This window comes from Perca fluviatilis, chromosome 1, assembly GCF_010015445.1.
Source record: "Perca fluviatilis chromosome 1, GENO_Pfluv_1.0, whole genome shotgun sequence".
NCBI lineage: Eukaryota > Metazoa > Chordata > Actinopteri > Perciformes > Percidae > Perca > Perca fluviatilis.
Genome location: NC_053112.1, coordinates 2,397,041 through 2,414,737, shown reverse-complemented (window position 1 = coordinate 2,414,737; position 17,697 = coordinate 2,397,041). Strand labels below are relative to the sequence as shown.

The following is a 17,697-nucleotide window of genomic DNA, read 5'->3' as shown; positions in this document are numbered from 1 at the left end:
CAACCCACAGGCGTAGGGAGGCGACCCTTTCGTCCACCGGGGTGAACTCCAACTTAGCGGTGCTCAGCCAGGGACTTGTATCCCTACATCCGCCCGGTGCCTCACACCCTGGGAAACTCCGGAGAAGAAAAGAGTCCAACCCTATCCAGGAGTATGGTTCCAGAACCGAGACTGTGCGTAGAGGTAAGCCCCACTAGATCCAACTGGTAGCACTCCACCTCCCGCACAAGTGAGGTGACATTCCACGTCCCCAGAGCCAGCCTCTGCTGCCCGGGTCTGGTCTGTCAAGGCCCCTGACCTTCACTACCACCCGTGTGGCAGCGCCCCCAGCGGTTCCTCCCACAGGTGGTGGGCCCATGGGATGGAGAGGGAGGTGCCACATTGCTTTTTTCAGGCTGTGCCCGGCAAGGCTCTGTGGCAAACCCAGCCACCAGCCACTCGCTGACGAGCCCTCCATCTGGGTCTGGCTCTAGACGGGGGCACCGGGGCTTCCTCCGGGCATTTGTAAAAAACTTTGATAAAAGTTGCGCTGTATTGTATTTTTGTTGCAATGAAGTTGTGAGAGACAGTGAAACATTATTTTGTGGAGAATAAAACTACTCTGGGCTGAGTTTTCCTAGTAACCAACAAGGCTCAGGATGCTGCAAATGTTGGTCTAATACGAAAAAGGCTGGTGGATTTAGGACAAAAAATAATAATTTATTGAATTAATTGAATTTGAAAATATGTGTCAGTGGCTTGTTGATCTTTACATTGTTAGTTAATTTCCTATCCTGGCCTGAGACATATTCAAACGGTTTGATAAAGCACTTATTGGACTTGAAATAATCATTGCACACAATAAAGAGCGTAGCTGTCTTCAATATACATAGATCATTGTGTACGTCTCATCTCCAGGGTTTTCGAAATCCACCGTGTGTGTGTGTGTGTGTGTATGTGTAAACAGCAGCCGCTTTCAGCGACATTAAGAGAAAAAAACGTTACAGAGTAAATTGATGTTAAAATGTATACAGGTTGGCAGGATGGTCTAAAATGTTTTGCACAGTCTTTCGCTGTATGTTTTGTAGGTAAATGTGAGATTTCGAGTCACACACGTCTCGTCTTTATATCAGAAACAAGGAAATTAATTTGGAAATTAATTTGGCTTATGACCTCATAAGGAGCAAGATTCCAGATTGGCCCATCTGAGCTTTCATTTTCTCAAAGGCAGAGCAGGATTCCCAGGGCTCGGTTTACACCTATCGCCATTTCAAGCCACTGGGGGACCATAGGCAGGCTGGGGGAATGCATATTAATGTTAAAAAACCTCATAAAGTGAAATTGTCATGCCATGGGACCTTTAAGGTCTATGACTGTTGACAGTTAATGTCAATTTTATGTTCATTAAATTTTTATGATAATAAAGAAGTGGGGTTTACTTTATAGACTCTGTACTCATGTTATTACATTATCTGGGTCACATGACATTGATGTAACAAAATATGTATCATGGGATTCATTTGTTCGAAAAATGATACATAAATAAATACATTTCACTAAAGAAGACAGTTATTTTGTTAATCCTAATTCTTTTGAGACAATTAATTGTACAGTCAAATTTGGAATTGTTACATCTCTACTCAATGAAATTTACAACAGCAGGTGGCAGAGTTGTCCCATTATCAGGATTTAACCTGAACCTTTACATAAGCGTCAATCCAGACCATCTATTCAGGTATTACCAAGGTCTCATTTAAAGTGCCCATTTTATGCTCATTTCAGGTTCATAATTGAATTTTTGCTTGTACCAGAATAGGTTTACATGGTTTGATTTTCAAAAAACACCATATTTTTGTTGTACTGCACATTGCTGCAGATTCTCTTTTCACCCTGTGTTCAGGTCTCTGTTTTAGTTACAGAGTGAGGCATCACACTTCTATCTCATCTTTGTTGGGAGGCGCACATGCGCAGTAGCTAAGAGCAAGCATTCAGTGGTACAGTGGTGAGGAAAACTCCCTTTTAGGAAGAAACCTTTGACAGACCCAGGCTCTTGGTAGGCGGTGTCTGACGGAGCCGGTTGGGGGTATGATGAACAATGGCAATAATAGTCACAATAAAGATAATGACTAGAAGTAGTAGTTGTAATAGTTCATGGTGTCGCAGTACACAGCAGGGCATAACAGGGCGTGGCAGGACGGTGGCCGGACGTAGCAAGTTGTAGCTGGGCATTGCAAATTTAATTGGCTGTAATGTTTTCCTTGTTGGAGGTTGAAGATTAAGAACAATGCTTTCAAACAATTTATGATTTATTTTAGGTTTAGGATTAATTAACAGGCTTTTAATCAAATATGGCTGCAACTCCCCCTCCTCGGCCTGCGCCTCTAGGAATTTGAGTATTATGACTGGGAGGAATGGCTTCATTTAGACATATTCTACCTTCAGTTAGTACAAGGCAGGATTAGCCAGGAGACTTCTTCTAAACGAGGGCGGGGAACAGGGACATGTAAGTAGTTCTTTTGTAGATTATGGTGAACTAGTGTGTCTGGTAGCAGTGTTTTGCCATTGAGAACGAGCTAGCATGCTATGGTCAGCCACCTTATCTTAACTACTGACGTCGAAAGCCCTGCAGATTTTGAACAGCTCACCAGGAGACTGAAGGCAGGACACATTCAGAAACCATATCTCACTCAAAACAGCATGGATGTTTCTTTTCCAAGATTCTTTCATAATATGGGCACTTTAACCTCAAGGCCACTCTGACAGCCTTTTTAATTCTTCCTCCAATGTAGATGCAAAGCCTGACGTAGTGATGTTGCGCATCCCGAAGGGAGACCGCCCACAGCTGGATGATATCAAGGGCAATGTTGCCGGGTTGACAGAGTTGAAAAGATTGATGAAGAGATGCTGGGATCATAAACCTGAACAAAGGCCCAGAGCCCTTGGTGAGGAAACTACTTAATTTACCTCTGAAACTCTGAATTAACAAGGAAAAATTGCTTGTGATGTCGGGCTATAACGTTACATTCTTTATGTTGTGTACGACAGAGTGTACAACTGAGACAGAAAAACTGTTCAAGATGCACAAACATGCAATCAATAATGCTGTCTATGAAGTTCTGATGAAACTGGTGAGGAACAAATCTCTCATGAACACTCAAGTCATGCTGAAACACTATAACATTTTGATACAATGCAGCAAATCATTGTTTTTATCATTGTATAACTGGCTCTTTCTCTTTCTCTTTCCAGGACCAAAAGAAAGAAGACGGCATGGCAGCAGGAGCTCAAGTTCAGAGGGATCAAATCGCTGAGGCTTCAGGTCTGTATTCATAAACTACTGTTTCCTGGGTCCAGACCTTGGAATCTGTCTGAAACCAAGTTTACTGATTAATCGTCTGGCATTGTGACATAAAGCAGAGGTTTCTCAGTTAAAAAAACATTGAGTCAAGGACTAATGATCATTCAATCAGCACCATGGGCGGGACTAACACTGATTATAAGCATTTTTTGACATCGTACTTTGTTTTTGATTTCACTCCATTGGTGTACTGGCCAGAAAATCGATCAAGTTTTACCGTCTGTCTGTCTTTACTGTTTACTTTGCGTGCCTACTCTGGCCAATCACAACTAGGTTAGTTAAAGTTGTGTTTACCCCATAGGCTCCGCCATAGCGGAATGACTTGTTTCACAAAAATAATTTATACAATTCGGTCTGATAATATCTTGGAAAGTCCAGAAGAGTGGTGATCCTTCTGGACTTTTCTACTGCCTTTGACACAGAGAACAACCAGATCCTCATTTCCACCATTCAGGAGCTGGGTGTCTCAGGCTCTGCATTATCTCTGCTCACATCTTACCTCATCGAAATTTGGTCCGATCAAAATTTGGTCTGGTTCATTTCTAGTGTGAAAGCATTTTTTGGATGGTTCGGACTTCTGGACCAAATACAGGAAGCTCTGACAGGATATCTTATAGAATAGAATAGAATACACTTTATTGTCCCCGAGGGGAAATTTGTCTTGGAGACAGTGCCACATCCGTTGCTTCACAACACAGACAATATGTAACATAAAAACATTCTCAAGTTAGAAAAAAAATAAAATACAAATACAGTAAGATAAAATCAACATAAAAGTGAGATCAGCAGAGCGTCCTAAGACACAAGGACAAAAAAGATGGACACACATGACAGCACAGACAGCACAACTTCCTGAGAATTAACAGTAATAATTAAAGTGCAAAAAGGGCTGGTGTATTTACTGCACCCCTGCTCTGCTGGACTAAGATTTACTATTGGAGTTCAGCAGCTTGACGTAAGTTGGAATAAATGATAAATTTGTGTTATAAGACCAGGGAAGCTCCTTTAAGGAACAGCTCAGAGCTTAGTGTGTATGTGAGAGAGAGAGAGACGGTGTCAGCGCTCAGAGCAGACAGCTGTCGGCTATCAGAGCAGAGAATACATCAGCAGTCTACTTGTTACATGGTAGTAAATGTACAGGGCAGGTCTCAGTTTGTCTCTGAATAAATGTTGCAGCAGAAAAGTTTCCGTGTTTCGCTTCTCAACAACGCAACAAAACAAGTGGAAGCTGATGTTCAGCTCCCACTTGAGATCTTGGGAGATGAAAGTTCCCAGGAAGCAGAAAGACTCCACAGTGTCAATTGTGGTGCCACAAAGGGTGATGGGTGCAGGTGAGGCTGAGTTCTTCCCGAAGTCCACAACCATCTCCACTGTCTTTAGAGCGTTGCACTCTAGGTTGTTATGATTGCACCAGGTCACCAGGTGGTCAGCCTCCCACCTGTAGGTGGACTCGTCACCATCTGAGATGAATCCGATGAGGGAGGTGTCGTCCGCGAACTTCAGAAGCTTGACAGACTGGTGACTGGAGGTGCAACTGTTGGTGTACAGGGAGGAGAGCAGAGGGGAAAGAACACCTTTAAGGTGCGCACCCCTGCTGAGGTGGGGGGAGGTGGAGGTGATGCAAAGTGGCTGGAGCTATAGGGAGGTGTCGTGGGGGATGGTTTCAGGACTGTCCTTTTGTCTTTCAAAGCGACAGTAGAACTCGTTAAGGTCGTTGGCTAGGTGTTGGTCGTTAAAGGAGTGGGGGGTTTTGGGCTTGAAGTTGGTGATCTGCTTGAGCCCTTTCCAGACAGACACAGTCATTAGTTGAGAACTGGTGCTAGACATAGTAATATAAAAACTATAGCAGTGCAAGGATAAAGTCTAGAGACCAGCATTTTGGACAATATGAAGGAATAAAGTAGACAGTAGGATAGACACAAATCAACAGTCAATGTTAGTGATTTAAAGTACTAGGGTTACAGCCATTGTTCAAGTATTAAGTTATACATCAGTCCATGCTGGGGGAAGGAGGAAGGGAGGGGTTGTGCATGTGGGCTAATATAGCCAGTAAACAGTGTAAGCAGTAAAAAGTGGGCAGTCAGTACATAACTGTTGTTATAGGAAGTAGTGGAAGTGGTGGAGAGGGAGGAGAGGCAGAAAGACTATGCAGCAAAGTCTATCTCTCCTCTTCCCTTTTGTGAAGCATTGTAGAGTTGTATGGCCCTGGGGACAAATGACTTTCTCAGTCTGTCAGTTGTGCATGGCAGTGTGTGTAGTCTTGAGCTGATTATGCTTTTCTGCTTTGTGATAGTGCTGTGGAATGAATGACAGTCATTGTCCAAAATGTTGAGCAGTTTGTTAATGGTCCTTTTATCTGATATTGAAGTGATGCACTCCAGTTCAGTGCCCACGACATGGGCAGCTTTCCTTACCAGCATGTCCAGTCGCCCAGCATCCCTCTTCTTAGTCTTTCCTCCCCAGCATACCACAGCACAGAAGAGGATATTGGCAACAACAGACTAGTAAAACATCCAGAGGAGCTTGAGATTAAAGGACATTAAAAGGAGACATTAGCAGACATTAAAGGAGAGCAGCCTCCTCAGGAAGTACAGCCGGCTCTGAGTGCATCAGTGTTGGCTGACCAGTCCAGTTTATTGTCCAGGTGTATCGCCAGATATTTGTGTTTACCACCTCCACATTGACCCCCTCAATGGAGACTGACAGCAGAGCGGGCTTATACCTATGGAAATCCAACACCATCTCCTTGGTCTCAGAAGTGTTGAGTTGTAGGTGGTTGAGTTTGCACCATTGCACAAAGTCCTCCACCAGGCCCCTGTACTCCTCCTGCCCATCCCTAGTACACCCCACAATTGCAGTATCGTCCGAAAAATTCTGCATGTGGCATGACTTTGTGTTGTAACAGAAGTCAGACGTGTACAGGGTGAACAGGACTAGGGAGAGCACAGTTCCCTGTGGAGCTCCAGTGCTACTGATCACAGTGTCAGAGAGGCAGTTCCTCAGTCTGACGAACAACTCTGTCAGGTAGTCTGTAATCCAAGATATCAGGTGGGCATCTACACCCATCTGCAGAAGCTTGTCTCACAGTCTGAGGGGTGCATCTGTGGGGGTGTCTGGTGGGTGGTGGCTGGTGACTAAAGTCAATGTAGCTGCACTGTCCGTAGTCACCTTGTGAGGGAGGGGTGCATCAGCCTTTGATGGTGGGGGTGGGTGTTGTACTGAGAGTGAGGGGGAGGTGTGGGTTGGGCACGCAAGCAAGCAAGAGCAGTGTCTGGGTCAGCAGTGAGTGGTGGACAGACCCTTGCCGTTGGAGCTGGGCAGTTGAACCTGTCGTAGAAGTGATTCAACTGGTTTACCCAGTCCAGATCTCCATCCACAGAGCTGCTACTCTTCCTCAGGCTAGTGATTGTCTTCATTTCATCCCAGACCTCCTTCACGTTGTTCTCCTGCAGCTTCCATTCCACTTTCCGGTAACACTTTATAACTATCCATAATTCATAATTTATTAAGCATTAGTTAACTATTAGTTAATGGTTTGTTCATTATTACTTATTAATTGTTCATACATAGTTCATCATGAGTAAAGTATTTGTTCACACAATTATAAATGGTTTGTTCATAGTAAATAAGCCTATTAGTTAATGTTTTTTTTCATCATTATTAATTAATTGTTCTTACATAATTCATCATCAGTAAAGCATTTATTCACATAGTTATAAATGGTTTGTTCATAGTAAATAAATATGTTTGTAAGTACATGATTTATACTTAACAAATAATGAAACAACCATTTGGAAATGAAATAATTTTCCCATTATAAACCAGTTACTAACTATTGCTAAATGCTTTGTTCATCATTTGTAAAGCACTGCTCCTATGTTAATTCTCATGAATGAAGCATTTGTATACATACTCATAAATGGTTTGTTCATAGTAAATAAGGCTATTGGAGTTATGTTCATAAATAGAAGTTTGACACTTTCTAAGTATTGCAAAAACCATTAGTAAATTAAATAATTTTCCCTTTATAAACTATCTACAAACTAGTAGTAATTTATTTGTTTATCATTTGTAAAGCATAGTTCCTACATTCATTCTAATCAGTAAAGCATTTGTAAATGCAGTTAGTAAATGGTTGGTCCATAGTAAGTAAGCCCATGTAAAAGGTTTATCAGTATATTTTTTAATAATTCCTACATGATGCATTAACCATTTGTAAATTAAGTAATTTTACCATTACCAACTAGGTACTCAGGAATGTAAACGGTTGTGTATAACTAGGAAGTTAATGATTAACAGACTATCTAGACCTACATTTGTTCATGTCTTAAATAAAATGTTATGATTTAGAAAAAGGCCTAAACTAATAGCTTGGGTGTTAACACATCTGTTACAAATACTTACCAATAATGTAATCCATTAATTAACTCATGAGTTACTACTGGTTAGTTAAGTATACTGTGTGAGCCCATCTAAAGTGAGTACTTTCTATGCTTTACAAACCATTTATAAATGAGTTCCAAAGGCTAACAGAACCTGGACACTCACATGTAGTGCTCTATTTGGACATGCCTTCAGAAATATGCCTATGGATAGTTAGTGTTAATACATCTTTAACAAGCACTTACCAACACATCAATCCATGATTAACTCATGAGTTACTACTGGTTAGTTAAGTATACTGTGTGAGCCCATCTAAAGTGAGGACTTTCTATGCTTTACAAAGCATTTATAAATAAGTTCCAAAGGCTAACAGAACCTGGACACTCACGTATTGCTCTATTTGGACATGCCTTCAGAAATATGCCTACGGATAGTTAGTGTGTTAATGCATCTTTAACAAGCACTTACCAACACATCAATCCATGATTAACTCATGAGTTACTACTGATTTGTTGACTACATGATGTGAGCCCATCTAAAGTGAGGACTTGCTATGCTTTACAAAGCATTTATAAATGAGTTGCAAATTGCTAGCAGATACAACAGAAACACAAGTCAAAAAAGTATTTGTAACCCTTATTACGATGTAGTAAGAATGTACATTTATAAAATAGCTCGTAGTAGTGTTATGTAGTTGATATCAGTGTGAATTTGGACCAGAACCAGAAGAAAACTAGATTGTTAAGAGCCAGAGAATTGAACATCAATAAAGAGACTAGGAAACCAAGATAAAGTTTGAGAAGTGTATTAATATACACAGAAACATGGCATACACATATACAGATAAAACATAGGTATGAAAAATAACAACTAAAATAATAAAGTGCGCTCATAAAAGAAACCCTTTTCAGTTCTATGAGCTCAATTGTTCTTTGATGACAAGTTCAGAGATGTTCAACGTTGGGGCCCATATGAGTTTGGTTTCTGTTTGTCCTACCACCATGAAGAAGGAATCCAGGGCAATCCGTATAAGTTCTGAGTCTTGATCCTGTAGCTGCCACCCAGCCCACTGAACTGGGAATCTCTAACCCTTGGAAGACTCTGGGATCTGAAGAATCAATGTGATCCAATATCCGTCTCTGGACCGGACCTCCCGTGCGTAGCGCTTCTCAAATCTCCACCTCCTCCACCTGTAGATAAGGCCAAATCAGTTCTCTCAATTACTATTCAGAAATAAAATCAATTGCTTAGGCTACAGTGAAAATAAAATAAAGTGATATTTCAGTTAACCCATATTGAAATATCTTAATCTCTTCAGTTGTACAACCGTTCTCAAATGTCTTCTCTTAAGTATCAAAAGTATATAAATCCCTTTCAGGTATCAAAAGTACATTTATATTAATAGGTAACCTTTATACAAAAAATACATTTCTAATTCAAGTTTTATGGAACCTACCTTAGTAGCATTAACACTATTCTTAATATAACTGCATAAATTGCATGTAAACATCTCTCAAATTGTATTATTTTCCCATAACTTAAGCTACAGTGTTGTAATTTAGAGCTGAACTCCGACACACAGTTTTACCAAATTTGCAATTAGCCATCCATTTTCGTAAAACGGCCCATATTTCAGCTTTATATAGTTGATTTCTCGCATAAATAAGTCTCAGAAGTGAATTTGGTAAGGAAACGTTGCAGTGTCTGGAATATGAGATTCTGTCGCGTTTCTAATGTGTTGTGTGAGTGATTCGGCTCAACCAATCAGCACCACGACCTCTAATGCGTGTATGCGGCGTCGCTCAACCAATCGCGCGTCTCTACGTGTGTGTACGGGGCTAAGGCTCAACCAAGCAGCGCGCAGCTCATCTAAATATTCATGACCATACCATATTTGGAAGAAAAGTCCAATTAGGGCCAAAACACAGGGATGCATAAGGGCCAATAAAATATCAACCAGGCCATTTTCAGCCCAACTAATGTTACATACCCCATTAGGAGACCATAAGGAACAGTGTGAAATACCCTATATAATCATTCTATCACCCCTTTAAGGGGCAGTTAACAAACTGATAAAAAGGCAGGCAGGGTTGAGTCCAGTGTGATATGGTTGAAGTTGCCTGAGATCACGATGAATGCTTCGGGATGTTGAGTTTGAAGTATTGCGATCGCAGAGTTGATGACGTTACATGCAATTTCAGCCCATCCACTCAGTGGGAAACACAGGCGATTATGGCATGAGAGAATTCTCTAGGAATGTAGTAAGGCCTAAGGCTAACAGCAAGCAGCTCAATGTCTGGGCAGCAAATTACCTCTTTCTTATTGTTGATGAACTAACGCGAGGCCCCCACCTTTCCTCTTGCCACTTAGCGTGGGGTCCTGGTCCGCTCTGACAGTAGTGAAGCCGGGTAGCTCCACATTGGCATCTGTGATATTCAGATTGAGCCAGGTCTCAGTGAAACACATGAGGCTGCACTCCTGTACAACCTAACGTTCTTCACTAGGGCACCTAGCTCATCCATCTTGTTGGCCAGTGAGTTTACATTCCCCATCACACACAAAGGAATAGACGGCTTAAACCTCCACTACTTCCTCAGTAGCCTAGCCTTCACGCTAGCTCCGGCTCTGCATCCGCGGTAGTTATGCCTCAATTCCTCTCGGATGGGGTGAACAATGCCGGCGTGTCCCATCGTCCTTAGTCCGAACAGGTATTCCCTTGGATAAACAAGGTTTTTAGTGCCGTGATCCAGTTAAATCATAGCCATATCATAAGATAGAAGATATATAAGGCATGTAAATGATAAAAAAAAGTTAGAAGAGGAAAAAAGTTTAAAAAGACAAAAACAGACAAGCTACAGAGGAGGCCACTCAAGCCTCAAGCTACTCTCGAGGGTGCCGGAAGTTTTCCAATTCTCTTGGTTTTGTTATTTACGCACATGGCTTTTCCTACCTCAGCTAAGCACCCAACTAATTCTCTCTTTTCCAAGTCTGACACAAAGGTAAATGTAAATGGACTGTATTGATATAGCCCTTCCCTAGTCTTAGTCTTTTCTAGTACAGTACCATTCACACAGGCTACTGAACAAGGTGCCACCTTCTCATCAAATAAACATTCATACACACATTGACGCTCCGATGGCACAGCATCGGGAACAATTGGGGGTTCAGAGTCTTGCCCAAGGACACTTTGACTTGGAATTGCAGGACCAGGGATTCAAACCACCAACCTTCCGATTAGTCGGCGACCCAAGGACACTTCGACATGGAACTGCAGAAACAGAGATTAGAAAAACCAACCTTCTGATTAGTAGGCGACCGCTCTACCACCTGGGCCCCAGCCGGCCCGAGGTACCAGCTCGTATCTCTGCCTGTCTGACTAACATCTCTCTATCATTATTATAAAATTCTCATTGGATGTCCACACACCACTGTAACAACACCATGAAAAACCCTGTCTTGGCCCGTCATCCTCCACCCTCTCGTCCAAAATCATCACATCTGGTTGCAAAAAACCAAGACAGCAATGGCCAAATTGTCACACTTAAGGCAGTCCACTAATTAGGTCCTGTTTGCATGTGTGTGGACTCGGCCAGTGTGTGTGTGTAATGTTTAAAATAACAGAGTGAAAAATGGAATTTATTCTATCCTTGGATTGATCAAATATGACTTCTTCATCTTCTAGTGGAGGGGACCCAACAGCTCCTGAGAGAATTGAATCTGCTTGCTGTTCCACAACAGAGAGTGGACCCTCTCAGGTATGAACATACAACAAGAGCTCAAACTCTGCAGGTGCCTCTAATTTCTTGTCCTTCAGCTGAAGAACTTATTATTTCTGTTTTAGCGGACAGAGTAGGCCTGAGTTAGGAAACACATACAGAAGTTTCGAATGGAATCATTCTCATTTTAGTCCTGTTAGCAGCATTGCTCTAGTGATAGTTATGTTGGTCCATCACTTTGTTCCAGTCTGAAATATCTCAACAACTACTAAATGTGTTGAGATAATATCTTGTTCTGACATTTATTCCCCAGAGGAGTCATCCATAGTGATCCTCTGAGTGTTCCTCTGGAGTCACCAGCAGGTTTACACTTTTAGCTTTAAGTGAAAACATCTTATCATTTATTGGATGGATTGGCAGAAACGTCTCCGTGCATATTTCACATTGTGTTTTATCATGTGGGAGGGCACTAATGAAACCAGAGCAGATCAGTGATGTCTGTGTCTCTTATTATTTCTACATTATCTTCCCGTTCCTCTTAGATACCAGAGACCAGTTAACTGAGATGAGTTTCTCTGTCTCTCTGACAAACTGAGGAACTCTGCATCATGTCTAACAGCAGTTACGACTCATGTTGGATAGAAAATCATTGACTGTGTTTCTTCCTCCAGGGTGCAGAGGCGTGATCTGATGAAATGTAAGTGTGTTAGTTTATCTTTAAATACACAGCTGATAGTTTTTATTAGAACATTACTGACTACATGCATCATTATTAAACTTTTTTTATAGTATCAATTCATAACAAGTTATCTCAAGACACTTTACATATAGAGTAGGTCTAGACCACAATATAATTTACAAAGACCCAACAATTCCAATAATTCCCCAACAGCAAGCATTCAGTGCGACAGTGGTGAGGAAAAACTCCCTATTGGACAGACCCAGGCTCTTGGTAGGAGGTGTCTGACGGTGACGGTTGGGGGGTGTGATGAACAGTGGCAATAATAGTCACAATAAAGGTAATAGATCAGTGACTAGAAATAGTTGTAGTAGTTTATGGCATAGCAGGGAACTGCAGGGTGTCACAGGACGTAGCATAGCACTGCAGGGCATAGCAGGACGTAGCAGGGCGTAGTAGGATGCAGCAGGACGTAGCAGGGCGTAGCAGGACATAGCAGGACGTAGCAGGGCACAGCAGGGCGTGCAGCTGGACCACGGCGACAGGCTGCAACCATGATTTAGGGGCCACCCTAATAATCTAACGAAACATGCTGGGCGAAAAGAATACATATGGACTCCGGGGAATAAGCTCCCCAGAGCTAGGTTAGTAACAAGCATTTCTGGAACATGGAAGCACACAGATGGAAAGAGCGAGGAGAGAGCAGCTCAGTGTGTCAAAGTAAGTCCCCCGGCATAAAACTATAAGAGCATAATTAAGAGAGACAGGTTAAGGAGAGGAGCCTGGTCGGGCTAGAACTCTCCCCAACCGGATCGGGCTGTACTGGCCTGTCTCCCTCCCTCTCCCTCTTTGATTATATCATTGATTATATGGTAGATGAGTCTAACGACTATGAAGAGAAGCAGAGAAGAGAAGGGATGCCATGTCTGCTGAAATACACCCTCCCCTGCCGGTCTAGGTGAAAGCTGCCACTCCTCACTCCCTAACTATAAGCTTTATCGAAGAGGAGAGTTTTAAGTTTACTCTTAAATGTGGAAACAGTGTCTGCCCCCCGTACCCAGACTAGGAGCTGGTTCCACAGGAGAGGAGCCTGGTAGCTGAAGGCTCTGGCTCCCATCCTACTTTGAGAGACTCTAGGAACCACTAGTAACCCTGCATTCTGGGAGCGCAGTGCTCTAGTGGGGCAATAAGGTACTAAGAGCTCTTCTAGATATGGTGGTGCTTGACCATTTAGAGCTTTGTAGGTCAGGAGAAGGGTTTTAAATTCAATCCTGGATTTTACAGGAAGCCAGTGCAGAGCAGCTAATACAGGAGAAATATGATCTCTTTTCTTAGTTCTTGTCAGAACACGTGCTGCAGCATTCTGGATCTGGATGAGTCTTAAGGGACTTATTTGAGCATCCTGATAGTAAGGAATTACAATAGTCCAGCCTGGAAGTAACAAATGCATGGACTAGTTTTTCAGCATTGTTTCGAGATAGGATTTTCCTAATTTTGGCAATGTTACAAAGGTGAAAAAAGGCTGTTCTTGAGGTTTGTTTTAAGTGGGCGTTAAAGGATATATCCTGATCAAAAATAACTCCTACATTTCTGACAGTAGTGCTGGAGGCCAGGACAATACCATCCAGAGTAGCTATATCTTTAGATAATGAGGTTCAGAGGTATTTAGGGCCCAGCACAATAACTTCAGTTATGTCCGAGTTTAACATCATAAAATTGTAGGTCATCTATGCTTTTATATCTTTGATGCATGCTTGGATTTTAGTTAACTGACTGGTTTCGTCTGGCTTAATTGATAGGTATAATTGGGTGTCAGCCGCATAACAATGAAAGTTAATTGAATGTTTCCTAATAATATTGCCTAGGGGAAGGCATGTACAAGGTGAATAGAATTGGTACAAGCACTGAGTCTTGTGGAACACCATGGCTAACTTTAGCGTACCTGGAGGATTTATTGTTAAAATTAACAAATTGATATCGATCAGATAAATAGGACTTAAACCAGCTTAGTGCGATTCCTTTAATGCCAACTAAGTGTTCCAGTCTCTGTAACAGGTTGGTATGGTCAGTAGTGTTGAATGCAGCACTAAGGTCTAATAAAACAAGTATAATTTTAACCAGTACCGTCTCTGTGCTATGATGCATTCTAAATCCTGACTGAAAGTCCTCAAATAAACTATTGCTATGTAGAAAATCACATAATTGATTAGCGACTACCTTCTCAAGGATTTTGGACAGGAAGGGGAGATTAGATATAGGTCTATAGTTGGCTAAGACCTCAGGATTGAGGGAGGGTTTTTTCAGAAGAGGTTTTATCACAGCTACTTTAAATGAATGCGGTACATACCCTGTTAATAAAGACATATTGATCATATATAGTAATGAAATGTTAACCATGGGTAGCGGTTCTTTAAGTAGCCTTGTTGGGATGGGGTTTAAAAGACAGGTAAATGGCTTACATGAGCCAACTTGTACGTTGTCGTATCTGCCCGAAATTTCTCACGATTGACAAGGGTCCAGGCCTGAGGACACCTACAGGCCAAAATTGACTTTTGGTCATAGCACACCCCGCTGGCACCAGGAAATCTGCCTTATATGACAAACATCCGATTTACATGAAACTCAGAATGCGTGGTCTGCATGTGATACTGAGCCACCCCCTATAATATGGCCACGCCCACTTACTCAGGCCACGCCCCCTTGATAACATTTGAACCGTTTAAGGCAGTGTTTCTCAGCGGTACGCAGGCGTTCAGGGGCGCCAGAAGACGTGATGGGGGCGTTAGAAGCAATATTTTGGGAAGGGGTTGAGGTGCCCGTGCGGCGTTTGTTTGAAAGCTAGTTTAAACCAAAGATTCACAATAACAATACATGTTTACACTTAAACTACTTGCAAAAACAGTTTTCTGCAACATTAAAAACCTGCCAGTTCCGGCACTGCAACTGGGCGAGACGGTGGATCATTGTTCGGCGCGAAGCTCCGTGCTGCCTTCAAGGGAAACGGGGAGTCAGAGCACGCGTCTTAAATAGAAGCTCGGTATTTCGCGTGAAGGCTGCGTTCAGAAAAATAGCAATCGCCCCGCAGGGTGGTGCGACGTCCTGATGTATTCTTTAATCCCCTCAATGTAGCACAAGTAGACTTTATATTTCACAGTAACAGTTTTTCGTCAGATCTTTTATAGAACCCAACGTTTCCTACTGTACCTGAAGGCAGCTTAATTTCACGAAGAAAAGAGAAAAGCGACGAGAGCATTTTTTTTTTTTTTTCGAGCGAGATATCGACTGTGCTTTGTTGTTTGGCAAACATTTAGCTGTCCCCAAACTCCCGGGCAATTCAGGGCTTGTGTTTGCTGTTTTAAAACTTTCTTGTTGAAGCGATAGAGGAAGAGATGTCACTGTTTACTGTACGGGACTCCACCTCCTCAAAACGCAGGCGATGTGGGGTTGCGCTTCTCCAAACGTTTTTCTGCTATTTTACGCCAAGACAGGCGATAGCAAACCTAGACTTTCAAACCTAGACTCTTCAAACCTAGACTCTTCAAACCTAGACTCTTCAATCCTAGACCCTTCAATCCTAGACTCTTCTAACCTAGACTCTTCTAACCTAGACTCTTCCTTATACCTCTTCTAAGCATCAACAAAGGGGCTCCTACTAATTTCAAAGGTTGTAAACTTATTTCCATTCGGCAGTAGGTGTCGTTCTTCAAGTCGTTTGTCATCACCAAAATGAAAACCTTGTTTCTGTGTGTGTGTGTGTGTGTGTGTGTTTGTGTGTGTGTGTGTGTGTGTGTGTGTGTGTGTAATCCTGCTTTTACCCCATGATAATTGCAAGCTTGTTTTCCGTTGGAACAATTTAAATGAAAAAAGATTTGAATGTTAAATTGCTAGCTGTTTCTGATTGGCTACTGTTAGTGTTTGTAATATAATAATAATAATAATAATAATAATACATTTTATTTAAAGCGTTCTCATGACACCCAAGGTCACTTCAACAAAAAGGACATTCAAATTATAGTCATCTTATAAAGGTGCTGAGGTTCACACCATGCAGCAGGCCTTTTGATAATACCTAATTATAGTTTGAATGTTACATATCTAGTAGTTCTGATTGGCTGCTGTTATTTAATTTGAATGTCAAATGGTTGCATTAAAAAAACAACTGTAAATATTTCTATTCACATGGCTTTTTTGATACCTGGGAAACTAATACATGTGTTGTTTGTCATTCAATGATTTGATTTATTGATTATTTTTAATAACAATAGTAACGACAATAATAGGCCTATATTAGGGCGTAATCATTAATATCCAGGGCAATTAGCCTACATAATATTTGATGGGGGGCGTTAGGGACCTGGATAATGGATAGGGGGGCGCTAGCACAAAAAAGGTTGAGAACCACTGGTTTAAGGTATACCCTTGTGTGAGGTATCATTGAACTCAGGAGAGACTTCATTCTTCATTGGTGATGGTTTGGCCCACCCCCTAAGATTTAGCCACGCCCCCTTTATAACTAATAACCCGTTTGATGTAGACCCTTGTGTGAGGTATCATTGAACTCAGCAGTGACTTCCTTTTTAATTAGTGATAGTTTGACCCACCCCCTATGCTTTAGCCACGCCCCTTTTCACAGCTAATGAACCGTATGACGTAGAGTCTTGTGTGAGGTATCGTTGAACTCTGCGGGAAGTTTCCTTTTCATTGTTGACGATTTGCGGTGTCTGAGTGCCGTGCAAATGGTCGCAAGGAGTAACATCCGCCAGTAACCCCAACGCGCGCAGAGGCGCAAGGGCCCGTCCATCGCTGCTCGCAGCTTTAATTAAGGCCCGAGCGCCGACAGCGGCGAAGGCCCTATTGAAACTGAAGGAATTATTATTTTCTGCAAATGAATTGCCTTTTTGAGGGGCTTAACATATTAAAAAACTCACCAAAATTGGCGGTCGCATCAAGTCTGGTGAAACGTTATGTATTTTAAAGGAAATTGAGCCCCTGCAGTGCGTTTAATGTAGACTCGCGAAACTTGGTAAACATATGTACCATGTCAAGATGTACAACAAACTCCATTAGAGCCATACCCTAAACCCAAGAGGAAGTCCGCCATTTTGATTTTAAAGTTCGAAATTAGTGCGATTTTGGCCATTTCCACATGTCGTACTTTAACGAACTCCTCCTAGAGATTTCATCCGATCAACTTCAAACTCGGTCTGTGCCATCTTAAGACATGATAGATGAAAATTTGTTAAAAGAAAACCTTTCGTCATAGGGTGTGGCTGTGGCGGGGCGGCCATTTTGTGCGTTTCGCTGCCGAAACAGGAAGTGGATGTAACTTGAGTGTACATTGTCCAACTGGCTCGAAACTTTTCAGGATTCATAAGAGTCCAACCCTGAGGACAAATAAAGGCCGATATTTACTTAAAGTCATAGCGCCCCCTAGTTGCAACAGGAAGTAGGCCTAAAAATCAAGGTGCTATACTTTAACGAACTCCTCCTAGAGATTTCATCCTGCGGACTTCAAACTTGGTCTGTAACATCCCAACACCTTAACGATGAAAAGTTATTAAAAGAAAAACTTTTTGTCAGAC

The 17,697-nt window shown here is 42.0% G+C and overlaps 1 protein-coding gene across 2 annotated transcripts in view; it reads left to right on the top strand.

Annotated features, from left to right (window-relative positions):
• The window catches only part of LOC120566112 (receptor-interacting serine/threonine-protein kinase 3-like), a 36,814-nt gene that overhangs the window by 16,711 nt on the left and 2,406 nt on the right, over nucleotides 1-17,697 (top strand). For both annotated transcript variants that reach the window (XM_039812381.1, XM_039812388.1), the window contains 5 exons: nucleotides 2,769-2,921; nucleotides 3,025-3,107; nucleotides 3,229-3,298; nucleotides 11,403-11,475; nucleotides 12,108-12,133. In XM_039812381.1, the coding sequence (XP_039668315.1) occupies nucleotides 2,769-2,921; nucleotides 3,025-3,107; nucleotides 3,229-3,298; nucleotides 11,403-11,475; nucleotides 12,108-12,133 (405 nt within the window). The remainder of the gene's footprint in view (nucleotides 1-2,768; nucleotides 2,922-3,024; nucleotides 3,108-3,228; nucleotides 3,299-11,402; nucleotides 11,476-12,107; nucleotides 12,134-17,697) is intronic.